Genomic DNA, 27,782 nt, shown 5'->3' with positions numbered 1-27,782 from the left:
TAAGTTTGTTTTTTTTTTTTTTTTAAGATTTTATCTATTTATTTGACAGAGAGAGATCACAAGTAGATGGAGAGAGAGGCAGTCAGAGAGAGAGAGAGAGGGAAGCAGGCTCCCCGCTGAGCAAAGAGCCCGATGCGGGACTCGATCCCAGGACCCTGAGATCATGACCTGAGCCGAAGGCAGCGGCTTAACCCACTGAGCCACCCAGGCGCCCAGTTTAAGTTTTTTTAAGATTATACTTTTTTAGGTATGTTAGGATGAGCTATGATTTCTTTTCCCCTATTACTCTGAATGACATTATGGCTTATCTTATATTACTCCTGTAGTACACCCAACCTAGTCATGGCAAACTGTGCTTTTATCTACTATTAAGTTCGGTTTATTGATACTTTAAATTTTTGCATCTGTATCCATGAGTGAAATGGCCATGTAATTTGCCTTTCTCATGCCAGCTTTAACTGATTGTGAAATTAGGTTTCAAAGAATGAGTTGAGTAGTAGTATTAGTCCATTCAGACTGCTTTGACAAAATATAGATTAGTTTATAAACAGCAGACCTTTATTTCTCATAGTTCTGGAGGCTGGAAATCCAAGATCAAGGTGCCAGTATGGTCAGGTGAGAGCTCTCATCTGGGTCAGAGTTACCACTGTATTGGTTACATGGCAGAAGGAGGTCTGTGGTATCTCTTATTAAAGCACTAATCCTCCCACCTTCAAGACCTAATCACCTCCCAAAGGCCCCACTTTCTAACACCATCACACTGAGCATTAGGATTCAACATGTGAATTGGGGAGGGGGGGTGAGCAGGGGACAAACATCATAGCACAGAGTATTCCCTCCAGTTCTTTCATCTGCAAGAGTTTGTGTTAGTCTGAGAATCACTTCTTTGGAAATTTGATCTCACCTGTAAAATTGTGCCTGGTATATTCTTTGCAGGGAGATTTTTAATGGATGCTTTAATTCCTTTAATAGTTATTGCATTAGGCAAATTCTTGACTTCTTTTAGAGTCAGTTTTGGTAGTTCTGTTTTTTTTTTTTTTTTAGACATTTGTCATTATTTCTGATTTCTAATTTATTGGTATGAAATTACTGATAATATTTTCTTATTTTTTAATCTGTTTTACTTGCAGTTTGGGATTTGTTAATATTACTATGTTTTATTTGTACCTTATCTCTTTTCTGTTTCTTGATAAATCTCACCAGAGGTTTGTCTATTGTGCTAGTCTTCAACAAACCAACTTCTGCATTTGTTGAATCTTATTGTATATTTGTATACTGTTTTATTACTTCTGCCTTCCATCCTGGTGTATCCTATTGCTTTATAACATTTAGTTATAAGTATTTAATTTTAATTCTGATTCATTCTTTGATCTATGACATTTATGTACTGTTTTTCATTTCTAAATATATAAGGATTTTTCATTTATATTTTATTAAGTTATAATTTAATTGTGTAGTAGTCAGATATCTATATGATAATTATTCTTTAAAATTTATCGAGACTTTCTTTATGACCTAGTATATTGGCAGATTTTATAAATGTTCTGTGTGTGCTTGCAGAGAATGGTTATTTAATTATTGGATGGAGACATCTCTATTTGTTCTTTGGAGCCAGCTTGTTGATTTTATTGTTCAAATTTTTGGTTATCTCCATTTGCTGGCTTTCTACCTGTTTGGCCTGCCAATAATAAATAAGTGGGTAGATTTGTTAATTTCTCCCAGAGGTCCCATTTCTTTTTATTTTATATATAATAGAGATGATTTTATTAGGTTCCTATGTGATTAGAATTGTTATGTCTTCATGAATTCAGTCTTTTATCACTATGTAGTATCTCTCTCTATAATGATATTTTGGATCTTTAAGCTCTGTGTATTTTATTTTACTAAAGTTGTGTCAGCTTGCTTTTGGCTTTAGTAAGACCCTTGTATCTGGTTTCACTTTTTATTTTAAGCCTTTTTATGTTCTTATGCTTTAGATCTTTTTGTTGTAACAGCCCATAGCTATTACTTGCATTTCTTTTACCAAATTTGACAATCTCTGACTTAACTAGTGAGTTGATTCTAGGTAACTTTATTGTAACTATTGAAATATTTGGACTTGTTTCTATAATCTTTTATCTGTCACTCTTTTTCTATGTTTATTTTTCTTCTCTTTTGGCTTTTAACTAAATGATCCCTCCTTCTTTTTCCTAACAAGGCAAGAACTTTAGCACACTCTCAGGCCCTTATTTTTGTCACCCTCACCCACCCTTACTGTTGATATGTTCTAGAATTTTATCTCTATGTTATTAGGACTAAGTTGCCCATCTGTGTGTGTCTCTCTCTCTTTTTAATTTAAAATATTTTTTTGAAGATTTTATTTTTTTATTTTTGAGAAAGAGCAAGCACAAGTTGGGGGGAAGGGACAGAGGGAGAGTAGACTCCCTGCTGAAGCAGGGAACCCCATTGTGGGATTTGACCAGGAGCCTGGGTTCATGACCTGAGCTGAAGGCAGACACTTAATTGACTGAACCACCCAGGTACTCTCTCTTTAACAATGCTTTTTTTTTTCTTTTTTCTTTTCTTTTTTTTTTTTTTTTTTTTTTTTTAGCAATTTTATTTATTTGAGAGAGAGAGAGCACACATAAAGTGGGAAGAATAGAGGGAGAGGGACAAGCTGACTCCATGCTGAGCATGGAGCCTGATGTGGGGCTCGATCCTAGTTCATGACCTGAATTCATGACCTGAGTTCATGACCTGAGCTGAAATCAAGAGTTAGATGTTGAAAAGACTGAGCCACCCAGGTGCCCCCCTCAGTGGATGCTGATACTCCCAGGGCATGGGGAAGTTATGTAATACTGTTTAGTAAAATCCTCCCACTGCTTCCTGACTGTGTTGTGGTTTGCCTGTTTCTCTTTTTCTCCTAATGCACAGTTCCTAGGAGATGGGAGGGTGTGGCTTGTGCCAGCCATAGCTGGCACCCCAGTGTCCTGGCTCCCCGCTAATATTCCTGGCTTCCCAGTTCCCCACAAGGTCTCACACTGGTCTATCCTAGCAGTTACTACTCTGCTGTCTCAGGCCTGGTGACCCTAATGAAGAGCAGATTTCCCCTGTGGGGGTCTGAGCAGGATCCCTTTCCTTCGGCTTTTCTTAAAAAAAAAAAAAAGTGTTTTTGTTTGTTTGTTTTTTAAGGAATTACTAAGATATTTGCTTACCCTGTATTCCTATAATTCCTGCAGCATCTACTGAATTGGTTTCTCATCTTATTTGTGTATCTAATGGTGAATCTAATTTTGGTGGTGAATCTAATTAAATCTGGCAGGTAGTTTTTATAATGTTTTAGAGTAGTAGTTTTATAATGTGATTTGAATGCATATAAAATTTTAGGTTCAAGTTTCATTTCTTTGTTCTGTTAAGAATGTCACTACATTGTCTCCTGACGGCCAGTATTGCTGTTGAGAAAAGTCTGATGTTGGTTTGATTCTTGCTCCTGGTGGATGCTGTGTTCTTTCTCTCTGGAAGTTATTAGAGTGTTTCCTTTGTATCTGATTTTCTTAAATTTTGCAATAAGATCCCTAGAATAGGCTTTTCCTTGTTTGTCCTGTTGACATTCAATGAAATTGTTCCTTCAGTACTAAGCCATTTCTTTTAAATTTGGGGAAATTCTCTCCATTATTTCTTCAGATGGTTCCTCCTTGCCAGCTTAATTTTTTTTCCTTAGGACCTCTGTTATTTGGATGCTGCCCTTCTACTTATAGCCACCACCGTTTTTAAATTATATTTTGATTTCTTATTCTCTTCCTCTGTTTCATTTTTTCAAAGATTTATTTTATTTGAGAGACAGCAAGCAGGCAGGGCTGGGGACAGAGGGAGAAGGAGAGAATATCAAGCAGACTCTGCCTTCAGTGCAGGGCCCGACTCAGGGCTCAAACTCACCACCCTGAGATCATGACCTGAGCGGAAACCAAGAGTCCGGCGCTTAACCCACTGAGCTACCTAGGCACTCCTCTCTTCCTCCTTTTCCTGGGAGAGCCCTGAATCTTATCTTCTAACTTACCATATTACTGTATATCTAACTTCTTGTGTTCTTTATTTCATGATTATGCCCTTACCTACTATGTCTTTACCCTTGTTTTTTATGATGAAAAATGTTTCATCTTATTAATATCTTTTGTTATTTCTTTTACTGTATTGATCCTGTTTCTGTTACTTCAGTCTGTTTTAATCAGTCTGTATATAAAAATATATACCAATACTTCTATTGGTATATATTTTATAGGGCTTCTGGGGGATGCGGTGCAAGGATCCCAGTTGTCCTTCCCAAGAGTCTCCTTAGTTTAGCTAGGTAAATTTGTTCCCCTGAGGATATTCACTATTCTGTATGGCAGTACTTGATGGAAAAAGATTTAAGGCCAGATCTTGGTCTCTGATAGGCCCATGGGGCTAAAGAACTGAGAATATGACAGTTACCACTCATGTTTGTCATCTCCCCACCAAAACACTGGCCTTGCCATGTGTGACTGCATGAGTCATATACTGCATGACCTCAGGAGTGACTATTCATTTAGATGATGGAAACGGCACTTCCCACCATTATCTAATATGGCAGCTCTTCAGGTCTTCACCTTCAAACCGTCAATGAGAAACAGATTTGGCAAGAGGCAGTTACCCTTGATTTTAATCCACCAGCTGTGGGGCTTTGGAGGAGGTAGATGGAGGAAGTAATGCCTAAGACTGTTGTCCACTCCCATTCCAGAAGGGCCCTGGCAGATTCCCTGAATTTACCTCCAGTGGATTCCCCAGCTAGTGCGCTGGAGTGGTTGACACCGGATTTCTTCAGTGAAGGGACACGTGATGATTGCTCTAAGGCATCAGTGGCTGAGGGCAAGAATGGAGCTTGAACTGCTTCATTTTCCTTGAATCGCTGACTTTTTCTGCCAGTTGCCTTCAACCCCAGGCTACAAACACCCTCCCCCACACCCATTCAAACGCACTCTCCTTCTGGTGTTCCTGGAGATTTTCATTTTGTAAAAGTTCCTAGACTCTGTGTTTCTTCAGAGTTGATTGGCTAAAGGGAGCCAACTATTGCTAATTTTCCATATTTTACTTTCTCACCGTCGGGCTCTTCTCTTCCTTTTTTTTAATATTAAAAACTGCCAGTTATTCACCAACAGAAATGGGTTTATTCAAGGATGAAAGAGAATTACAATCTGGGCCGGACAAGCTGTGGCAAAACCAGAGGAGAGTCTAGAGAACAAAAGGAGGTAGGCTTTTTGTGAAGAAAGGGGGTAAATCAGAAAGGCTGCTATAAATGAAAAATCCATTGAAATCAACAGGGAGTTGCAACTATGGTGGCTTCACATTGGCTGAGCTGTTGCGAAGGGGAAAAGGAAAGTGTTTCTTTCTCCAGCTGGCAGAGTCAAGTAGTGTCCATTTGCAAGATCCAGTCCTTCTTTTCCTGTTTGCTCTGCAGGTGATCGAGCTTGGTAGAGTTTGAGGGTGCTCCCCCTGCGGAAACCTCCCAACTTCATTTTCGTGGAGTTTCCCATGATTAATTTTCACACTTTTTAAAACAACAACTTTTATTTTCTTATTACAAGAATAGTGCATGTTTATTTCAGATAAGCAAAAAGAACATCACTACTGCCCCCATGACAACGGTCAACATTTTGGTTTGGTGACCTGCCTGTCATTTTGCTTTGCATCTGGTTCCTAACTACTGTTTTCAACCTGGACTTTAATATAGCATGTATATTTCCCAACATCCCTAACACCATTTCATCATCCAGACGAAGCGTAACTTAGCCAGTTTTCTGTCTTCAGATACAGAGCTTATCTCCAGAAAAGTTACATAATTATACTCTTAAATCATGATCATGTTCATTCCCACACACCCCTACCTAAACTGGGTGTGAACTTTGTGAGCTGCTGTTGTCTTTTTCTCAGTCCAGCTTGTCTTGGGCACTTCTGGTTTCTGCACTCCTGCACAGCTAAGCTGATTGTTCACCAAGATTCATGCATTCAGGTAGTTTGAAACAAATTTTAACTCTGGATAAGTGAATATAAAAATCACCTATAACCCTCCTGATCAAAGATAACTACTGTGGACATTTTTACACAGTATCTTTTTCTATATTTAAATATAAGCCTTGGGGCACCTAGGTGGCTTAGTGGGTTAAGCCTCTGCCTTCGGCTCAGGTCATGATCTCAGGGTCCTGGGGTCGAGCCCTGCATCAGGCTCCCTGCTCAGCAGGGAGTCTGCTTTTCCCTCTCTCTCTGCCTGCCTCTCTGCCTACTTGTGATCTCTGTCTGTCAAATAAATAAATAAAATGTTAAAAAAAAAGATTTAAAAAATATATATATAAGCCTTGGGTTTTGTTTTTATGGGGGGGTTGTTTGTTTTGTTTTGTTTTTTGGGGGTCCCATTTCATTGTTTTGTATGTAATTTATGGGAGAATCTCTTTGCTCAATTCCAGGTCACCCATTTGCTCTTCATAGCTGTCCATTCTGTTTTTCCATCTAGCTTTTTCCTTTTTTTTTCCTTTTAAAGATTTATTTGAGAGAGAGTGAGTGCACTTGCAGGAGAGGGAGAGAGAGAATCTCAAGCAGATGGCCTACTGAGCATGGAGCTCAACTTGGGGCTCCATCCAAGACCCTGAGATCATGACCTGAGCCAAAATCAAGAGTCAGATGCTCAACTGACTGAGCCACCCAGGCTACCTAGTTTTGTTTTGTTTTTTTTTTCTTTCTATAACTATACTTTTATTTTCCAGAGTTCTAATTAGTTCTTGTTCTTGTTTTTAGGATGTAATATTTATCTTCCTGAGGATATTAACTCTGATTTTTTGACCTGTAATTCACATATAACATTGTTAACTTCAGGTGTACAGCACAATGATTCAATATTTGTATATACTGGAAAATGAACATGATAAATCTGGGTAACATCTATCACTAATTATAATTATTTTATAATTATAATTATAATTATTTTCCTTGTATTTATGATTCCTTGTTATTTCCTTGTTATTTAAGATCTACTGTCTTAGCAGCTTTCCGATGCTGAATATATTATTAACTATAGTCACCGTGCCGTACATTACATCCCCATGACTTGTTTTAAAACTGATGCATGTCCCTTTTGACCCCCTTCACCCATTTTGCTTACCTCCTATCCCTCACCTCTGGCAACCTGTTCTCTTTATCTGTGAATTTAGGGTTTTTTTGGTTTTAGATTCCACATACAAGTGAGCTTACATGGTATTTGTTTTTCTCTGTTTGACTTATTCCATTTAGCATTTGCCTTCAAGGTCCATCCATGTCATTACAGATGGCAACACTTCCTTTTTTATGGTGAAATAACATCTCATTGCATATTTGCGCGCACGTGTGTGTGTGTGTGTGTGTGTATACCACATTATTTTTTATCCATTCATCATCAGTGGACATTTAGGTTGTTTCCATGCCTTGGTTTTTGTAAATAATGCAGTGAACAATGGGAGTGCATATATCTTTTTGAGTGAGTGTTTTTGTGGGATTTTTTTTTTCCAGATAAATATACCCAGAAATGGAATTGTTGGATCATATGATAGTTCTAATTTTAAGTTTTTGAGGAAACTCTGTACTGTTTTCCATAGTAACTGTATCAATTTACATTTCCACCAACATTGTACAAGCATTCTTTTTCACCGCATCCTTCACAACACATTATTTCTTGTCTTTTTGATCATAGCCATTTTAAGAGGTGTGAGGTGATATCTCACTGTGGTTTTGATTTGCATTTCCTGGATGATGAGTAATGTTGAACATCTTTTCATATATCTGTTGGACCATCTTATATATATTGGAAAAGTGTCTGTTTAGATCCTCTGCCCATTTTAAATTGGACTGTTGGGTTTTTACTATCAAGTTGTGTGAGTTTTTTGTGTATTTTGGGTATTAACCCTTTATCAGATATATGATTTACAAATATCTTCCCTCATTCAGTAGGTTGCCTTTTTATTTTGTTGATAGTTTCCTTTGTAAACAGAAGCATTTTAGCTTGATGTTTTCCCACTTGTTTATTTTTGCCTTTATTGCCTTTGCTTTTGGTGTCTACTCCAAAAAATCATCATTAACATTGATGTCAAGGAGCTTATCACCCCTGCTTTCCTCTAGGAGTTTTATGGTTTAGATCAAGTTTTTAATCCGTGTTAATTTTTGCGCATGGTATAAGGTAGTGGTACACAATGTGTTGAAAAGACTCTCCTTTCCCCTTTGCATATTCTTGGCTCCTGTGTCATAACTTAATTGGCTACATATGCATGGGTTTACTTATGGGCTCTGTGTTCAGTTCCATCAATCTATGTGTCTGTTATTATCCAATACCATACTGTTTTGATTACTATCACTTTGTAATTTAGTTTGAAATCAGGGGACGTGATGCCTCAACTTTGTTCTTTTTTTCTCAAGATGGCTTTGTCTATGTAGAGCCTTTTGTGGTTCTATACATATTTTGGGATTGTTCTATTCCTGTGAAAAAAATGCCAGAATTTTGATGGAAGTTGCTTTGAATCTAGATCGCTTTGGGTAGAATGAACATTTTAATAATATTAATTCTTCCAGTTCATGAGCACAAAATATCTTTCCATTTATCTATGTCTTCTTCAACTTCTTCCATTAATGTCTTAAGAGTTTTCAGTGTAGTGGTCTTTCACCTCCTTGGTTAAATTAATTTCTAGGTATTTTGTTCTTTTGGACATAATTATGAATGGGATTGTTTTCTTTATTTCGCTTTCTGATAATTTGTCATTACTATTTAGAAATGTAACAAAATCTTGTATATTGACCTTTATATTCTATAACTATACTAAATTCATTTATTAGTTCTAATGGGTTTTTGGTGGCTTCTTTAGGGCTTTCTCTATATAATATGTCATCTGCAAATAGTGACCACTTTACTTTTTCTCTTCCAGTTTGATACCTTGTATCTCTTTTTTCCCCCTAAGGTCTAGCTAATAAGATCTCCAGTACTATGTTGAGTAAAAGTGGCAGGAACAAATATCCTTGTCTTATTCCTGATCTAGCTTTTCACCATTGACTAAGATGTTAGTTGTAGGCTTGTCATATAGGGCTTCTATTATGTTGAGGAATGTTCCTTCTATACCCACTTTTTTTTCTTTTTAAGAGTTTTTGTCATGGGGCACCTGGGTGGCTCAGTGGGTTAAGCCTCTGCCTTTGGCTCAGGTCATGATCTCAGAGTCCTGGGATCAAGTCCCACACCAGGCTCTGCTCGGTGGGGAGCCTGCTTCCCCTCTCTCTCTGTCTACTTGTGATCTCTCTCTCTCTCTCTCTCTCCCTGTCAAATAAATAAATAAATAAAAATCTTAAATTAAAAAAAAAGTTTTTGTCATGAAAGTGTGTCAGATTTTGTCAGATGTTTTTTCTGCATCTAATGTGATAGTCATCTGATTTTTATTCTTTTTTTTTTTTAATGTAGCATATATCACAGTGATTTTGTGAATGTTTGAACCCTTCTCAAATCCCTGGGGTAAATTCCATTTGATCTGATGTATAATCCTTTTAATATGTTGTTGAATAGGGTTTGCTAATACTTTGTTGAGGATTTTCCATCTATGTTCATCTAACTCCTGATTTTTTTTTTTTTAATTCAAGTAGCCAACTGATAGTACATCATGCATTTCAGGTGTAGTGTTCAGTAAATTGGGGTGATGGACACTATGATTTTTAAAAGAATCCTCTTCTGTTACCTCTGTCACTTTTCCTTCCTCTTTCATTCTTCTGTTTGTGGAATTTATCTTTCTTTTGCAACATTCCTTTTAAATGTGTGCTGACTCTTGGCTCTGTACTCATCTCAGTGCCCAGGGCTTTTGTTGGCCTGGCTGCCAGTGTTGTTTGTATTCATGCTGGTTTCCCCTACCTCCCTCAACTAGCTTAAGTCCTCTAACCTTGGGGTAAAAGCTGCAACCTTACCCCTTAAGGCAGGGATGGAGGGAGACCAACTTACCCAGCTCAGGCAAATACAGTTCCCCACACTGGTAATACCCTCGACAGGCGCAGGGTCCTTCCTACACCCTGTGTAGGTGACTGCTAAATTTGGGGTATGCTAGTTCCCCTCCTACTTTGTACAGAACCTTCTGTATGTGCTTTGGGCTATGGTTTCCTCAATCCACGTGAGCCCATCTACTTTCTGTCTTTCAGGATTCCTCCACTTATCTGGGCCATTGAAGGCATGCTTCCTTGCCTTCTGAGGCTGTTGTGGACTCTTTTTTCATCCTTTTGTTACGTCTAGGGACATGGGGTGGAATGGAGGAGGCAGTTTAGCAAATAATCCAAACACTTCTTTGCTTCTCCTGTGCAGAGTATGAGCACCTGTGAGTTGGTTAACTGGGAGCATAGTCTTAGAGTCAAGTACATAGGGATTTGAATCTCAGCCATTCTTACTAACTGTGCGACTTTAAGCAATTTTCTTAATCTCTCCAAGTGAATGGGGATGACCCTTGTTGTGAGGCTTCAGTGCGCTAAGGCACACAAAGCCTCAGCAGGGCCTCTACCAGAGCGAGCACTCAGTGTTTAATCTTTTTGGTTATTTTTATCAGAATCTTTATTTTTCTGTTTTTCTGGGGTATTTTTGTTTTGTTTTATTTTTATTAAGCGAAGCCCAGTTACTAGAAGAGTCCAGAGAACCCCTTTTCCATCCATCTCATTTGGACTTGGAGTTTCTTCTTCCAGCCCTTTTCCCGGCTTCTCCAGGAGTACCCAGACTGACTCCCCACTCCCGCTCTGTCTACAGCACGGCTCCACCAGCTAGAAGGGCTGAGGACCATCGGCATCACCACCAATGGCATCAACCTAGCCCGGCTGCTCCCTCAGCTGCAGAAAGCCGGTCTCAGTGCCATCAACATCAGCCTGGATACTCTGGTGCCAGCCAAATTTGAGTTCATCGTTCGCAGGAAGGGTGAGCAGATGTGGCTTGCATTTGAGGGCAGCCCTCCAGGGGCCCACCTGGCGGAGGAGCCATGGCAGGGGGCCTGGTTGCTCCCTTTTTGGTGTCTGAGCTATAGATGAACCGGGGCACTTATTCCTCACCCTTCAGCTTTACCAGCTGTCTTGTGGGATTCGATGCTAAGACCTGTGGTGACCAGTCTCCTCCTGCTCTGCCCCCAATGTGCCCCGGACTGAGAGTGTTGCTAGAGTGCAGGCCTTTCCATTTTAAAACCAAGTTGGTTGCTGGCAGGTGGGACAAGTCGGTTACCCCATAATAAGCTCTGAGGAAATGTGGGGCAGCCCAGGGTGAAAGCAGCTGCCTGGAGGTGCCAGGGTCAAGGCCAGCACTGCCACGGCCTTCCCTTACCAAGCTTCATCAGGGAGGGTACAGGCGTTGGCGGGGGGAGGTAAAGCAGCCCTAAGCCCCAGGTCTCATTAGATCAGCACCCGATATCTCCTGGGCCATGGACTTTAGTTTGAAATAGGAAGTATCCAGGGTTGGATGCCCTTTGATTTGGCGAGGGTGGTCCCTAACTGAGACTTCTCTGCAGGGTCAGAGACTCAGCAATCCTTCCTCTTCTCTGGAAACAGCTTCTAGCTCCCAGCCCCAGTTTCTTTTTCCCCTGCTCCACGCGGTGACTCCCTGTTTATACCAACTGTGCGCTGAGGATGGGCTCATGGAGTCCTTGCCCTCTGGAAAGAGCTGCTCCGGGGCTGGGGTGGGGACAGAGACACACAGGACATTGCTCTGCCTTACACGCCAAAATATATGATGCTACTAGATTACCTTTGTTTGCCTTGTGGTGTTGATTAAAGTGCTACAGAGGAGGAGAGAGAACTCAGCAAGGGAGACCTGGAGGGCTCCATGGAGGAGGCACTTACTCTGGGCCTTGAGTAACGAGGAATGGGGAGAGGAGTTAGATGAAGGGAGCTTACTTTGAAGGAGAATGTCAGTTGGGAACCTGCAAGGGCCCTGAGGCAGGCAAGTGTATTTGTGGGTTTCACCCCCGCAACCCGACATCCATGTCTCCCCTGCCTCCTCATCTCATTTCCTAGAACGAGGATTGGAGACAGTAGATCCTGATATCAGATCTGCCTTCCCATTTATACTCCCGTGTCCACCACCTCCTTTGGGAGGTAGACTGCTTCACAAAGCCAGAAACTTGTAGATGATCATAACAGCATTTTCTATGAAAGCTGCACTTTCCTCCCTTTTGCCTCCCTGGCCGGGCCATCTAAAAATGCTGCAGGGAAACTGTGGAGACCATCATCCGGCCACCCTCCGCAGGGGGATGGCCCAGCTGTGAACCACACACCATCACCAGGCTGTGTGGTGTGGCGGAAGGGCTGGTGTGTAGGAGGCACTCAAATGTGTAGACACACGAGTGAGTGGAGAGTGAGCCAGACAGTGAGAAGGAGCTTAGCTGGGATCGCAGGTACTGGGGGTCAACCACAGAGATGGGAGACCCACTTGCATACTAATGGCTCACCAGCACTGGTACGGCCCTTGCACAGAGTCATTGATGGTGAGAGCGGGCAGAGTGCATGAATGGACAGACTTGTAAAGCACTGACAAGGGAGTCTAGAAACCTGCATTCTCGGGCATGCAGCGAGAGGCCTCCAGCAGGGCACTGCCTCTCCTTAGGGCCTCGGTTTCCCCATCTGGACAATGAGAGGGGTCACCTAGATCAGGGTTGGCACACTACGGTCCATCAGCCAAATCCAGCGCCCTTCCTTTTTTTGTTTTAATTTTATAGCCTGGGAGCCAAGAATGAATTTGGCAGATAATATTTATAATCCACTTAATGACAGGGAACATTAACTATGAACTCCCAGTTAAGCAAAATATTATCCTGGCAAAAAGAATTCTATTCCTCCATTATATGTGTAGAGCTATGTTATAAAAAATGGTACTCAATTATTAGACTCTGAAATTAGTCAATATAGTCTTTACAGAATATACCTAATAATTTCCTCAATTTCACCTCTCGGCCTATAAAGCCTGGAATATTTACTATCTAGCCCCTGGATGTGGTGGTCTCTGAGGCACCTTACTGCTCAGCTGCTTCCCTCTGGTTGTAAGGGAGGCAAGGGAGAAGGATAAAGTTTCCAGACCCTTCTCTTCTTCCTTGCAGGCTTCCATAAGGTCATGGAGGGCATCCACAAGGCCATCGAGCTAGGCTACAGCCCTGTGAAGGTGAGTGCATACTGTTGCTTTTGACTTCTGACTTCTGCCCCTCTACCCTGGCTAGGCCCTCCATTGCTGCCATCTGGGTCCATGGAAGCCCCCTGCCCTGGTCAGTGCAGCCATCCCCCCACCACGTCCTTGCCCCCTGCTGGTATCCAGCAGGACCCTACAAGGGAGGGGAGAAAACTAGTGACCCCCTTGGAATCCCCAACTTCAGAACTGGGGGAGAGAGACAAGGAATGGGCCCTCCAGTGGAGAGCCTAGGCAAGCACCAGGCCCCCTGAGGTCATTCCTGAAGAAGATCACAGGGGGATCCCCCCCTTGTTGTCCCCTTGTCCCTGGCCAGGTGAACTGTGTGGTGATGCGAGGCCTGAACGAGGACGAGCTCCTGGACTTCGTGGCCTTGACCGAGGGCCTCCCTCTGGACGTGCGCTTCATAGAGTACATGCCCTTCGATGGTCAGTGACCTGGGGTAGGAGGGAAGAGGAGATGGGGCCTGGTGGCAGAGCTGGTCCAGGGCCATGCTGAGAGTGTAGTGCAGGGATGCTGAGGACTTGGGGAGGAGTTGAGTGGGGTGGAACAGGTCTGCTGACTGGGCCTGTGGATGCTGCTGACCCTGGGTCCTGCTATGTGCATAGTGGTGGGGGCGGGGCGGGGGGAGTTGGGCAGGTGCCAGGGCTTGGGCTATGATAGGGCATCAGAGGCATCTCCAACTTGAGCATTGGTATGGTTTGACCCACCTGGGTTAGGCCGGGCTTCCCACCCTCCCATCCAAGAGGCGGAACTGATTCCTGGGCCCTGTGGGAGTATGGACCTGAAGACCCCAGGTCCCTGCAACTCTGTGGCTCAGTGGCTTCCAACCCCAACACAGGTAACAGGTGGAACTTCAAGAAGATGGTGAGCTACAAGGAGATGCTGGACACCCTCCGGCAGCAGTGGCCAGAGCTGGAGAAGCTGCCTGAGGAGGAATCCAGCACAGCCAAGGTTGGAGGCTGGGGCCGAGTTAGGAGGAGGGGCGTGGGAGAGTGGACGCTGAGGTCAGAATGCAGCGAGGCAGGGCAGTGCCATGTAGCGGGAGGCATGACCGTGCCTTCACAGCTGCCTCCCTCCTCATGGACAGAGCAGCTGGCTGGGCATGGGGCATGGGATGGCCATAAGTACCCTGTCCTAGGCCACACTTCAGTGAACAGTGGGCAGGTGCTCTGGCCCTGTGGCCCACAGGCCTCCGAATCCATAACTGGTTTCCTGTCAGGCAGGTCAGGTGCAGGCAGAGAGCTCCTAGGTCATGCCTCGTGCCAGTGTTCTGTTGGCTGGGGGCCAGGGGTGCTCCCTTCCATTGGGTTCCTCTGGAGAGAGCTGTGGAGGGGGGGCTCCAGTGCCCTCAGTGGCCCATCGGGTGCCAGCCCCTCCACTGCCCTTCCTTCCCTGCTCACCCCAGGCCTTTAAAATCCCTGGCTTCCGAGGCCAGCTCAGCTTCATCACGTCCATGTCTGAGCATTTCTGTGGAACCTGTAACCGACTGCGAATCACGGCTGACGGGAACCTCAAGGTAAGTGTCCGTCTCCCTGTAAGGGCCCCCTTGTCCCTTCTGTGTTATGAATCTCCTTTCGCACTTGTGCCCCCGGTGGGAGGGGAGACCAGCAGGTAGCAGGACACATAGCATGGCTGGTGAAATAGGGCCCGAATGCCCGAAGGCAGATGAATGCCAGATATGGGGAGACCGCGTGCTGCAGGGCCTGAGCGCTCAGGGGAAAGGTACGGCGTGTGTTCTGTGGGTGGTAGGGGGCTGTGCGGTTTCTGGACAAGGGAGGACGTGACTCCCGTTCATGTTTGAGGAAGGCAACCCACTGGTTGGATTTGGAAACAGGAAGACTAGTCAGAGGGCCACTTAACAGTGTTCCCCATAGGGGAGAATGTGAGGCAAGGACAGGAAGGAGAAGGAAGGAGCTTGGTAAGACCCACGGAGGGCCCCAAGAAGGCATCCGGGGGTGGAGGCGGTGGGCTTTGGGAGCTGGTTAGCACTGGGGAGGAGGGGTCGGAGGGCAGATGCATTGAGTAGGACGTCCGGGGACCATCCAGCGCTTGTTCAAGAGCCGGGGGATTTCCCTGGGTCTCTCTGAAGAGAGGCTCTCTATAGCGCAGAGTGAATGGGGACTTAGAGGGGATCCTGAGGCACCTGGGGGAGGGGGAGGGGGAGGGGAGGAAGCAGGGTCCCCCGGGGCCCACTGAGAGCTGGAGCCGGGCGGGCAGCCACCTGGTTGGCGCTGCAGCTTTTGGGGAGAGCAGTCGCCTCCTGACACAGCAGAGCCCGGAAGAAGCAGGGTAGAAATGCCTGTTCTTTCTTTCCTCTCACTCTCCGGTCTCCCACCAGCCAACTGAGGCAGAAGCCAGGTGGGGAGGCTCTCAGGAGGTAGAGCCCCTGGGGCAGAGGGTGGCCCCTGGGACCTGGTGGGGGAGTCAAGGAGGGGGACTACCAGCAGGGGGAAGTAGGTATACCTTCTTAGATTAGATTTAGATTCTGTCCGTAGCTTCTCCAGTGCTCTCTGCCCTCCGGTTTCTCAGGTTTCCCTCCGTCCTCTGTCCACAGTGCCTTCTACGAGCACCTAGGAGGTGCTTTATAAAATTTTGTGGGAGAAGTATGGGATCTCGCTTGCTGGGACTGTCTCATCCAGCCCTGAGCCCCCACAGCATCTAGCCTCTCCTGGAAGCCAGGGAGCATCAAGTTTGAATGGCCTCAGGATGTCCCGCCCTGCAGGCCCGTGCTGTCCAGCCATCAGCCCGGGTCACAAGCTGGAGTGGGTTCAGAGGCAGGCGGGTAACGTCTGGGCGCATAGGGACCATGAGGGGCCAGGGGTAAAGTGGGATGTTCATGCCACGGCTGGGGGCACTGTGGGGACTCAGCTGACTGGGGTCTGTTCTCAAGGCCATAAAGAGGCGACTCTGTGGAATGTCTCAGAAGGTATGGACCAGGACTTTTATGTGCTGTTTCTGTTGGCAGCTCTTTAATTTTTTGTGGTATGTTCTATAAGCTGAAGGTAACATGACTGCAAATCAGATACAGGCTTTGGGATGTCTGAGTTTGCTTCCTGCCCTTTGGCTTCTGTGACTTCACCATCCAGCACCTTCTGTCCCTCCCTGCCAGAAGTCCTGCCTTGAGTATGACCCAGCCATAGGAGGCCTGGGTGCTGGCACTCAGGCCACAGGGGACTCTAGGCAGGGGGAGCCAAGGCTCCAGGCCAAGGGAGGCACGTCCGCCCCACCCCCACGGTGACCGCCCACAGGTCTGCCTCTTTGGGAATTCAGAGGTGTCTCTCCGGGACCACCTGCGGGCAGGGGCCTCCGAGGAGGAGCTGCGGAGGGTCATCGGGGCTGCTGTGGGCAGGAAGAAGCGGCAGCACGCAGGTAAGGGGTGGGCACAGGGAAGGCTGGGCTGGCTGCTGAGTGGGCCGCAGGGGCTGAGGGGACAGAGCAAAGCTTGGCAGGAAGCCAGCAGGACTCCATGCCAATCCTGGTGCTCAGTCCCTCCTGTGGTACTTGTAGACCAGGGGTGTGGTGATGGTTCTCGTCCCTCGGGGGCATGGGTACAGCAGAGCCCGTGCAGGACAGGGTGCCTGAATTCTCCTGAGCTGCTTTATCAGGTAGAGGGGAAGCGGGGGAGAGGGGGGGCACTGCACCTCTCATCCCACACAATGCCTTCTGTCGGGGCTGGTCCCAGGCATCCACCGTGTCCCCCAAGGGCACCCATTCAGGCTCTGTCGGGGATGGCTTTGCAGTGTGCAGCGGGGGCTTTCTGTCAGGGTGCACCCAGGTGAGTGCGTGTCCCCGGCTTGTCACACCACTGTGTCCACCACGGTTTCAGTGAACTCTCCTTTCCCTGCCCCTCCCTTCTCCCTTTCCTGCTTTCCTCTCCCTCCCTGTCTTTCCCTTACCCCAGGCATGTTCAGTATTGCCCAGATGAAGAACCGGCCCATGATCCTCATCGGTGGGTGACCCATCAGTACGTAACCACTCACCCTGGCCCTGGGGATCCCGCAGGGTGGGGCCCCGGCCCTAGGGTACCCTGTCCCCCGATCCTGCATTTCATCCTGATGTTCGCAACTTTGTGTTTCTTCTGCTCTTCCTCCATTTGCTCTCGCCTCTCCAGGTTTCCTGTGTCTTCTCTTCCCTGGCCATTGATCCCCCTCCCTCAGTATACCATAGAAATCATTCTTCTGTCTTACTGGAAACTGAGGCAGGGGGTTCTCAGAATTATGATCACAAGGTTGTTGTGCCCCAAACATGGAACTCCTGGTTAAGATGGAGACCCTGTCCTTGGTTCTAGAACCTCCCAGCCTAGATGCCATTACAAGACCTGGGCAGAGCTTTGGACAGCCCACTAAGAGTGCTCCTGATCTTTTCAGGAAGGAGGCCTGCCTAACTCCTTAACTCCTGAGAACTTACATGCATAAAGTCCTGTGTGTTTTCTGGGGAACTGGCTGGTCCACCAGAAGCTTTAGGGTTGCTGTTACCCTTCTGCCAGATACCCAGACGAGAGCAGGGGAGACCTTGCCGCAAACTTGGCCACAGCCAGATCTGGGCCTCTGAATTGTACCAGCAGGCAAGAGAAAGCAGTGAGAAAGACTAGGGGAAAGGATTCTCTTCTCCAGGGGTGGAGCTTAATGAGTGCAGGGGCCCAGAGGAAGACAGGCTGGCATGGACCAGAGACGGTCCAAGGACTGCCTCCCATACCAGCCTCCCAGAGAAGGAAAGGCAGCTCACCAAAGCTCCGCCCTGGGAAGAAAACTTGACCATCTCTCTTCTTCCCTCACTTCCAGCATCATAGTCCTGTGGCTGGGCCTTGACCCATGCTGACCCATCTTGACGGCAAGGAGTGGGTGTGCCTTCATGCCTGCTCTGGGAGGGAGGTTGTCCCTCTGGTATTGGCCGGGTGGGAGCCCAGAGCTGGGAACCTGGAAATTAGAAGGACTGTTTGCTTCCTGAGGTATATAATTCCTCTCAAGGACATAGAATAATAAGTTGGTCTGGTTTCTATAAAAGCAGGAGTTGCCTAGAAAAGGGCCTCCGACTTTCACATGCACGTGAATCACTGGGGGATCTTGTCATTTCACAGTTGGGTTTAGGAGGTCTGGGCTGGGGTTCTGCACCAGACCACCCTTCAGGTAACAAGAGCCTGCAAGTCTCCCAAGGCCCTTGGCACTGTTTGTATCTGCCTGTCACTCCGCGGGTCCTTCTGATGGCCTTGGGGGCCTTCAAAGATGTTGTGGAAAGAGATACAATATTTCTCTGTCTTCTCTACAAACTCAGTAATTACTATTAAATCTTCCTAGAGAATGCGAAGAGGAGAGTAACTCTGATTGGTAGTTCAGGCTGAGACCCCGCTATAGCTTCCAGAAGAACGCCGGGACAGGGAGAGGTCACGTGATGGGGCTACAGTCTTCAGCCCCTGGGTGTTTGTGAAAAGAACCTTGGCAGCAAGGAAGCTGGTGCAGAGGGGACCCCAGAAGCGCTCCCCCCACCCCTGTAGGCCCAGAGACACTGATGGGGCTGTGCTCTGCATACCGCCTGCCGTGAGGGCCTGCACACCTGTATTCTGGGACCCTCTGTCTGTACCTCCTGCTTTCTCTCTCCTCCTGTGCTCTTTGCTCTTCACGCCCCCCACCCCCACCCCGGTGGAAGCTGAACTCAAGGTGGGCAGGAAGGGGTGGGAGAAGAGGTGGGGAAGGAAACTTCCCTTTGGGTCTTAGTCTTTCTTCTTTTTCCTTCTTGCTTTCCAGAGTTTCTTTTGCTGCTCCAGGATTCCCCACCAGCCATCCCAAGCATTTTCTCCCAGGACCCCTTTCGTGTTCAGGGTATAAGACACAGAGTGAGTTTCTCCAACCAGAAGGCAACTCTGTGGGAAGGAGGCTGGTTCCCCCGGACCCCTCTTCTTGCCCAGTGGCGGCTGAGGTCCAGCTGCCCTCAGAGACACTACAGCTCCCACCTCGACTCTGATGCCAACCCGAAGTGCCTTAGCGCAGTGGCCCAGGCTCCTGCCACCCCCTCAGGACCCCTGCCAACTGCGGACCAACTAACCCATGTGGACAGGGAAGGACGGGCAGCTATGGTAGATGTGGGTGGGAAACCTGACACGGAGCGGGTGGCTGTGGCCTCAGCCGTGGTCCTCCTGGGGTCCACGGCCTTCAAGCTCGTCCAGGAGAACCAGCTAAAGAAGGGTGATGCCCTGGCGGTGGCCCAGCTGGCTGGAGTCCAGGCGGCCAAGCTGACCAGCCAGCTGATCCCTCTCTGCCACCATGTGGCCCTGAGCCACGTCCAGGTGTGGCTGGAACTGGATGCCACACGCCACGCGGTGGGGATCCGGGCGTCCTGCCAGGCTCGGGGCCCCACTGGTGTGGAGATGGAAGCCCTGACCGCCGCTGCCGTGGCTGCCCTCACTGTGTACGACATGTGCAAGGCTGTTAGCAGAGACATCGTGTTGGGGGAGATAAAGCTCCTGAGCAAGACTGGGGGTCAGCGCGGGGACTTCCAGCGGACTTAGAGCTCTTGCTTCTCACCCCCGGCCCAGCCAGGTCAAGATGGGCTGCTGTTCCAGCAAGTTCCTATAACTCCATCCCTGTTTACCTCCGCGAGCAGGAGCCCGAGGTCAGCACCCCCTTCACCGCTACACCATCTCTAGTGAGCTACACGGTCTCCTGTCACCCTTCCTGGACACTCCAGTCATGGGAGGGGATTGCCGTGAGCAGCACTAGGGAACCGAGAAATCCCATGGTCTGCAGTAGTCCCCAGATAACACATGTAGTTTCAGACAGGACGGCCCTTAACTTCCACTCCTCATTTTGGGTTTTCTCTTCTCCTTCCTTGGGAGAGAATAAGGGCTCATGAAGCAGAGGGAGCCCAGTGTGAGGAGGGAAGAGCACAGTTTGCATTACGAATGTTGCACTACTTCTCTAAAGCCAAGTTTGGGGAGCTGCACCCCCACCATCCCTCCGAAAGGGCCGGTTCTCCCCTCCTCTGGCCTGCGTCTGAGTCCCCTCAGACTTCCAGGGTTTTGGCTTCACCCTTGCACTCGTCCTGCTGGCAGCTCCCTTTCCTGGGCCCCCCTGCTCTGGGACAGGACACACACGGGCCGCAGCCCTGGGCACAACTGCCCCTGCACACTGCTCTTCACCCCCACCCCCACCCCACACCCATAGCCCTTTGTTCTGGAACATATCAGGGAAAGAAGAGAGTTGAAGACTGCCTTCACCCTCATAGCGCACAAAATAAAGCCACGATGCCAACTTTGATCAAGAATGGGGACTTTCTGAGCTGCCATGAATTCATGCCCGCGCCCTCGCCCCCCCAGGGAAGGAGGAGCAGGAAGGAGGCTATCAGAGCCAAAGGGGCACATTCTCTGTGGATCCCCTGTCTTCCCTGGGAAGGCCAAGAGAGGCACCGCCTGATGTAAGTGGCCAGTGGGGGGTGTCCAAAGCTCATCACGGGGTTTGCTGACTATTAGAGATCATGGGGTGCACTTAGAGGTTCCTGGTCTGCACCTCCCCAAACCCTGGATTGGCTGTCTGGGTTCACCTCTGTGGCTTGGCATCTGTGGGTCTGTCCTCAGGGGCACCCCCTGCCTGCTCACCTCCCCTCTGCCCGACACCCACCGGTGCTGGCGTGTGTCAGACAGCCACCTCTTGGGAAAAGAAAAAGCCAAATTCCATGGCCAACATCAAGCTACCCATACAATGTGGACTGACTGGCAGAACTTCTGGAAATGGAACAATTGGTACTCTCAGAGTGGATGGGAGCAGGCTCCAACCCCCCACTGGCTGTGACCGCCCCTGAGCACAGCTCCTGTGCCCGCACGGGAAGAAGGCACAGCTTTCATGGCAGGCTGGAGGGGGATGGTATGGATTTAATATTTTTTAGTATTACAATATATTCTTATAAAAATGGTGCAGGTAAAAAGGACACTGCCGATTTTGTACATTAGCCTCACTTGTCATCCGAGACAGCTTGGTGGCAGCAGCCGTGGCGTAGAGGCTGGAGGAACAGTCATGGCACCCCAGTTGGTAAAAATGGGATGGGGGTGGGGAGAGTCTGGACCAGACCCTTCCCTCTCCACCCGGAGAATTTTGTTTCCTCTTGCTGCCCCAGAAAACCTACCTTCCCTCACTGGGGAGGGGGGGTGGGTGCTGCTGCTGAGAAAGGGACAGGTTGGATTAGGTTAACTGCATTTTACATTGGACACAACATTAGACAGCTGGAGAAATTTACCTGAAGGGAGCAGGAGGGGTGAGAAGGACACTGGGCAAAGACTAAGGAACAAGTGTAATAGGCGTAAACATTTAGCATATCCAGGACCAACTCCCCCAGCTCCACGGGGCACCAGCCCCTCTTTGCTGAGGCAACTGGAATGGTGAGTGGTCCAAGGCACGGTTGTAGATCTGGCTATTCTACTGACCAGAGCTAGAAAACAATAAATAGAGAAGGGAAAAAAACCTTTTGGGGTGAGAAGCCTGAGCCCTGGAACAAAGTATGTGTCCTCTGTAAACAGTTAAACCAAAGTGTGCTTTTCTGTGGATCCAAAATACCTTGAACAACTTCTATGTTCCTTGTCTTTCCTGGAAAATCCAGTCTTCCGTGGCCTGTGGGAAGGCCAGAGTTTGGACATGCTGGTGATAGAAACAGAGCCCTCCCCTGTCCCCTGCTGGGGAGGTTGACCTCAGCCCAGCCAGTTTGAGAGAGGAACTTCAGAGACCCCACCTGTGACCTTCCCACCATCCCAATGCCAGCTTCTGGCAGTGGGGGCTGTCTGGTGGACAGATAGGTAGACCAAAGCCCTCATCTTGCCTTCAGCTGGACTCCAGGATGGCCTCTTTCCCTTTAGCCTGGCCCGGTTTGCATTTGCTCACATCCCTCCCCCCTCAAACCAACACACATGCTGGGCTCACCAACTCTATGTTTCTCCCCGCCCACCACAGCTACTCTGGCCCTACCCCCCGAGTCTAATGTAGGGAAAAGATGAGATAAGCAGCTGAAGAGTGGGCCTAGCCCACCAGTGTGGCCACTGGCAATAACCCTGAGCTGGAGAGGTAGGTTGAAAAGTGAGAAACAAAGACAAGGGCTGGGCGAGAGAATGGCCAGGAGCTGGTTGATGAGAGAGTCAGGAGGGCTGCACACTGAGGATGATAGGTCAACTTCTAGGGGGAAGAAATGGATCGAAAACAAAAACTTTGATAGAGTTGACCTCTCCTTCCTTCTTTCAGAAGAGAGTTTTGTTTAGACACAGCCTTGATCCCCTCCCCCAACCAAAGACAGCTCAAAATGAACAGCGTGGATGGTGGGAGTGGATTGGAGGACTAGAATAGGAGCCCTTGGAAGTCAGATTGAAGAAATGAGTTGAGAGGTGGGTCCCAGCCCCCATGTCTGGTGCCCAGCCTTCTGCCCTTGATTTCCTTCAGGCAGTGCACCCCCAGGGAACTTGGCTCTTTTCCTCCGTATTCCATCTCCCTAGCTTCCCCTGCCTGCTCTGGCTCCTAGTCTGAATGCCTCAGATCACATGTAAATGCAGAGGGTAGCTTTGGCCCTTTGGACCATCTCAGGAACGGACACTCCAGGGCCAGCCTTAGCCTGGTGCATGTGGTTCGAAGCGGCCTTCTGCAGGCAGGACAGAGAGGGAGGTCTCCGTGGCTTCTGTCCTGAGGCAGACCTTAGAGAAAGAGTTTGGGGTCTGACGAACATGAAGTGGTAGACTGGGAGCACCTGAGTGGAGCTAGGCGTTCAAGTGCTGCCCTCTAGTGAGGGGCTATCAGAATTCCCAGACAATGGTTGGCTTGTACAGAGGAGGTGTGAGGAGTTTTGTTCCAGGGTCCGTAGGCCCAAGGCATGAGGTGCGGTGATGATTGGAGTCTTTCTTGAACCCCTTCCCTTACCAGATTCATCAAGTACCTGATCGTGAGCCATAGCTGTGGTAACCCAAAGGTGAGTGTTCTGGGATTCAGGATTAGTAGATAGGAGAGAGATGGCAGTAGGGAAGAGAGGGAGAGAGACTTACACGTGAGAGAGGGGCCAGGGGACTTGTGATGTAGGAAATAGGCACTGTTGCTCTGTGTCCTGATGACTTGGTCCCTGCATCGTCCTCCCCACACTTTTTCTGAAACCTATCCAGCTAGAGTATCTAATGCCTCTTCCCTTTCCATCCAAGAGGAAAGTTTGCTCCCAGATCCATGTTCCATTATGCCTCCTCTTAGTGGATGGGGGGGCCTGCGTTCCCTCACTGGCTCTCGGGCCCACCCCACCATGAACTCCCTACTGCACAAGATATCCAGACAAGGCCCATGGACCTGTCCAGTCTAGATCTGGAACAGTTGTGTACCAACATGTACATGCCCTTGCTGGAGGCCAGGGGGCAGGGCTCCTTCAGCAGGACCTGCCAGGGATGTCCAAGTCTGCCTTGGAGTGACCCTGAGGGGGGCCGGGATGCAGAAAGAATAACGGAACAGGAGATGCGAGAAGCCCCTTCAGGTAAGTGCGGGGACCCCTGGTCCTGCCACACACTGCCCCCACCCCAGGACCCAGCCCAGGGCTCGTTTAAACCGAGCACCAAATTGTCTAAGGATCCCGGCCGCCTCCGCTCAGCCCCTCGGCCCACCCCGTCTCCTGCCTCCTGCTGCGGCCAGTCCCCAGGTCAATAATTTAGCCTGCTTATTGCCCGTTCCCGGGTGACTTCCAGCGCCTGGCTCCCCGACCGCTTGCGGCTGCGTTTCAGCTTGCATAAGTCCTTGTCGAACACTTCCCCAGAGCGCAGCGCGGACACCAGGTCATCGAACTCGCCGCCTTCCTCCAGCGCGCTGCCCGCGTGGGCCTTCCGCTGCCTCTGCCACCGCTCCCGCTCCCGCTGCTCCTTCAGCTGGAGGAGGAGGAAGAGAGAGGTGGGCTGAGGCCAGAGCAGCCACCGACAGTCCAACCACCGAACCAGTGGCCTCCCAGCAGGCGCTAAGTCCCACCTGTTTGCCCCGAGGCCCGTGTTGACCAGCTGGCTCCACTTTCTTCCTTCCTAAGACACTCCTGTCTCCCCGCCTGCCTCCTGCTCTCACCCAGCAGCACCCCCCTCAGCCCAGCCCTCACCATGGCTTCCATGCGTGCCCGCCGTTCCTCCTCCTCTTTCCTCCTCCTCATGGCCTCCAGGTCCTGCCGGGCCTCTGAGAAGGCCTGCAGGAAGGTGTCGAAGATTCCAAAGAATTCGTCTGGCTGCATCTTGCTGTCCTGCTCCCCAAAGTGCATCAGGGCCTTGGAGAACTGTTAGGGGGCAAGGGGTGGTGAGAGTCTGCCCCTGCCCCCAAGCACGGTGGGTTCAGCCCCTGTGGTGAGCTGGGTTCCAGTCAGAGCAGAGCCCAGTCCAAGGGGAGCAGCGCTGGAGGAGAGCGGGGGATGCCTGCTAGCACCAGGGGAGGGATAAGGCTGAAGGAAAAGCTTGAGGCAGACACTAAGGGGAGGTGGGGGATCCAAGCCATCTGACAGAGGCTGCCCAGAGCTACCATGGGGTCTGTTATTGGTATAGGTATGGGTCAGGAGCTGCAGACCTTGGGAAGTACTTCTTGAGGTCACACACTCAAAACGACCCAGAGTTCATATAGTTATTGGACTAATTTAATTCCTCTATTTCCTCAGTTTCCTCAGCTGTAAAATGGGGACAATAGACTCTACCTCATCATGTTGTGAGGGTGAGGTGAGTTACTAGACATAAAGCATTAGCTCTAATTATAGGTGTCAGGCACTGTTCCAACATTTATTGACAGCCACCATCTCTAATTCAAGCCAGAGTGTGCTGCCTGGACCAGCAGGGGCATCTCAGACCTCCTGAATGAGGAGGCCTACCAGTGGGATCCATGGGGATGTTAGTGTGAGAAGCTAGGAAGAGGCAATAACAACTGTGACCAAAACTGAGCTCTGGAGTCTGGATTCTAACTCAGGTCTGTCCAACACAGCTGGGAAACCTTGGGCAAGTTTCCTAACCTCTCCAGATCTCAGTGTACATACTTGTACAATGGGGTAATAACCTTTTAAGAAGCCCATACTAAAGGGATTATGACCTTTGCAACGGACTTGCTATTGCTTTTCTTAAGGGAGTGACGAAATTACTTTTCGTCAGCTCAGTGACTCTGGGTTTGTCCCTCTGGGCCACCCAACATAGGAATGGGTGAAGGAGCCTTTTCTACATAAAAAAGGGGGGATAGGGTTAGGATGGGGGCCAGACTGGGAGCTTGGGCCACACTTACCTTGTCCCTGGCCTCATTCAGCTGGTCTTCCAGCTCTGAGAAGCTAAAGCTGGAGACGGTGATGAAGTCACTCATGACAGGGACAAACTTGTCATTTGGTTCCCGTGCCTGGCGCTTCTGGTATTCCAGCTCCTGAGGAGGGAGAGTGATGTGCTGGTTAGAGGGGCGCCAGCACAGAAGTCAGGATCTCTGAGGGTCACCCCCATCTCCCACCCTTCCTGCCTAGTCTCACACAATTCTGAGGGCGGCAAAGATTGTGAGAGCTATCCCTCATGCACCACTGCTATCTTTCTTTCTCTCGATCCCTGCTTCCCAGGGTGGTCTGGGACGTCTGAAGTAATACAGACTCTCAGGCTCTAGCCCAGATCTAGGGAATGAGAATCTGCATTTTAACAAGACCTGTAGGTAATGCATGGGCCGATTCAAGTGTGAGATGCCTTTCTAAATCTCCTAGCTGATACGGATGCTGCTGGTCATGGGCCCTGCTGTGAGTAACACTTTTAAGGGCCATAAATTGGAAATTGACCCCACCCCCACCATAGTGGCAATGAATATTTCTTTCTCCTACTTACCTTCATTCTCTCATTGTCCCCTTACCTGCTTACCACCCCCTTCCCCCAGTAAGGGTGGAAACATTCTCAAGTTCCCAAATGTGGAAGAAAAACGATTGGGGCCATTGCCATATGGGACTAGCCTAGCCTCGGGCCAGAGACCATATCATCTGAGAAGCCATCAGAGCAGGACTGGTGAAGACGAGACACCTCAGCACAGCCCCTGGGTCCTCTACTGACCCAAGGAGAAGAGGCATCTGGCAGGAATTTCTGGAGATAGCTGTGCCCAGTGTCACACACTATGGGCTACCTGTGCCAGCTGGCTTCTGAGAGATGCAGAAACTCTTTCCTATCTATGAATTAGACTTAGGCATGGGGCCAACTTACGATTCATTCTCCACCAGTGTCCAACAGACATGCTGGACAGTGACCTGGCTAGTCTCAGATGGCCCCTCCGTGAGATTCTAAATTTAAGTCCTAAATAATCCAGTCATCCTTTCCTGAGGGCTAGCGCTGTTGCTGCCTATTAATTGGTCAAATGATAGGTCCCCAGATAGTAGGCCCCCAGATGGAAAACACTGTCTGATGCATTTCTGTGTCCCAGAGCTCCTGGTTGGGGTGCCAGAGTCACTGGCACAGGGTCTGGCCTTCAGCACAGACACAGGAAGCAACCCTGCAAACCCAGGCAGGCATAGATGGTGTACTCACCACCTCAACTGCTCGGAGGCCCCTCCTGAGGTTGCCCACCTCCTTCTCCAGCTCTGCCAGGCTGCAGGGAGACACACAGAAGGGAGAATTGCTGAGCATGGTTCAGACAGATGGCAGTGCAAAGCACAATGGCCTTGGAGTCAGTGGACCCATGCTCTAGGCCTGCTGCATCACCTCCCCTCTGTGTTCTGTCTGTGCTTCTATAAAATAATAGGAGTGAAATTTAGGTTCTGAAGATCCTTCCAGATCAGAAATGTTATGTTGAATATTAGCTTTTTAACACATGGCTTCTGACTTGAATTCTTTTTAATACCAGTAGGTAATACTTAAAACTCTTAACATGTTGTCCTGTGTGCAGTAAGCATTTGTTGCATATTAACTGTTTTCCACTGCATTTCTGCTTCTGTTGGAAATGCTTCTATCAGCCTATGTCTCTTCAGGTCTGACTTCTTGCCTGTAGGATATATCATTGGTGCTACATCCATATCTCCTTGGACCATCCATTGTAGTGTACAATCCTGACTTCTAATGATACGAGCACTTTCTCTGGACCCCAGAGTTCCCTTTGCTTGTACCTATAGCCAAAGTCATGCCCTGCCCAGAGATGTTCAGCTAATGACTGACAGGAGATGGGCTATGATATCCTAGTTCCCTCACCTCTCGGATGGGGTAAGTTGAGTAAGTGTCCTAAGCTGTCTCACAGACTTCCATGGAGGGAGGTTCCAGGGGTAGCTGGCTTAATAATACTTTGTTATTAGTGTTGTTTCCACCCCTGGCTCACTTCCCCACTGTTTCCTAGCAATATCTCTGAAATAAGAATTTGAGAGCAAGTAGCCAGTCTTCATTTGGTTCTCCTAAAGACAGACGCTGAGACAGTGCCCATTCCTGGTCATCCCACAGTAGCAATGAAGGGAAATTTAGACAAGAGTGCTATGATCACAGGGGAAAGAAGGGTCCCTCACTTGACTTTGGCAGCTTCTGGAAGATGCTGTAGCTCCGAGGGCATGTTCAGGATGTCAGGGAAGTGCTTCTCCAGGATCATGATCAGGTAATGGAGCAGAGAGATGTTTCTGTGGATGAAAGGTCAAGGATAAAGGAATGAAGGCCAGG

The 27,782-nt window shown here is 48.5% G+C and overlaps 2 protein-coding genes across 6 annotated transcripts in view; one reads left to right on the top strand and one right to left on the bottom strand.

Moving 5' to 3' along the window:
- The window catches only part of MOCS1 (molybdenum cofactor synthesis 1), a 36,811-nt gene extending 16,368 nt beyond the window's left edge, over positions 1-20,443 (top strand). Inside the window, exons 4-11 of one of the 3 annotated variants that reach the window (XM_044250515.1) lie at positions 10,772-10,936; positions 13,101-13,162; positions 13,500-13,611; positions 14,025-14,137; positions 14,592-14,702; positions 16,435-16,555; positions 17,088-17,135; positions 18,928-20,443. In XM_044250515.1, coding sequence (XP_044106450.1) covers positions 10,772-10,936; positions 13,101-13,162; positions 13,500-13,611; positions 14,025-14,137; positions 14,592-14,702; positions 16,435-16,555; positions 17,088-17,135; positions 18,928-19,688 — 1,493 coding nt within the window. In that variant the 3' untranslated portion in view covers positions 19,689-20,443. Of the gene's footprint in view, positions 1-10,771; positions 10,937-13,100; positions 13,163-13,499; positions 13,612-14,024; positions 14,138-14,591; positions 14,703-16,434; positions 16,556-17,087; positions 17,151-18,927 lie in introns of all 3 variants that reach the window. The other 2 variants (XM_044250529.1, XM_044250520.1) reach the window with 2 other exon arrangements.
- A 584-nt stretch (positions 20,444-21,027) lies between these two features.
- The window catches only part of DAAM2 (dishevelled associated activator of morphogenesis 2), a 126,898-nt gene continuing 120,143 nt past the window's right edge, over positions 21,028-27,782 (bottom strand). For all 3 annotated transcript variants that reach the window (XM_044250495.1, XM_044250501.1, XM_044250505.1), the window contains 5 exons: positions 27,635-27,742; positions 26,673-26,733; positions 25,414-25,545; positions 24,263-24,433; positions 21,028-24,044 (listed from right to left, as the gene is read on the bottom strand). In XM_044250495.1, the coding sequence (XP_044106430.1) occupies positions 23,823-24,044; positions 24,263-24,433; positions 25,414-25,545; positions 26,673-26,733; positions 27,635-27,742 (694 nt within the window). In that variant the 3' untranslated portion in view covers positions 21,028-23,822. The remainder of the gene's footprint in view (positions 24,045-24,262; positions 24,434-25,413; positions 25,546-26,672; positions 26,734-27,634; positions 27,743-27,782) is intronic.

Source organism: Neovison vison, chromosome 1 (assembly GCF_020171115.1).
Source record: "Neovison vison isolate M4711 chromosome 1, ASM_NN_V1, whole genome shotgun sequence".
NCBI lineage: Eukaryota > Metazoa > Chordata > Mammalia > Carnivora > Mustelidae > Neogale > Neogale vison.
The sequence above is the reverse complement of the archived record's forward strand: the minus strand, read 5'-3'. Positions and strand labels throughout refer to the sequence as shown.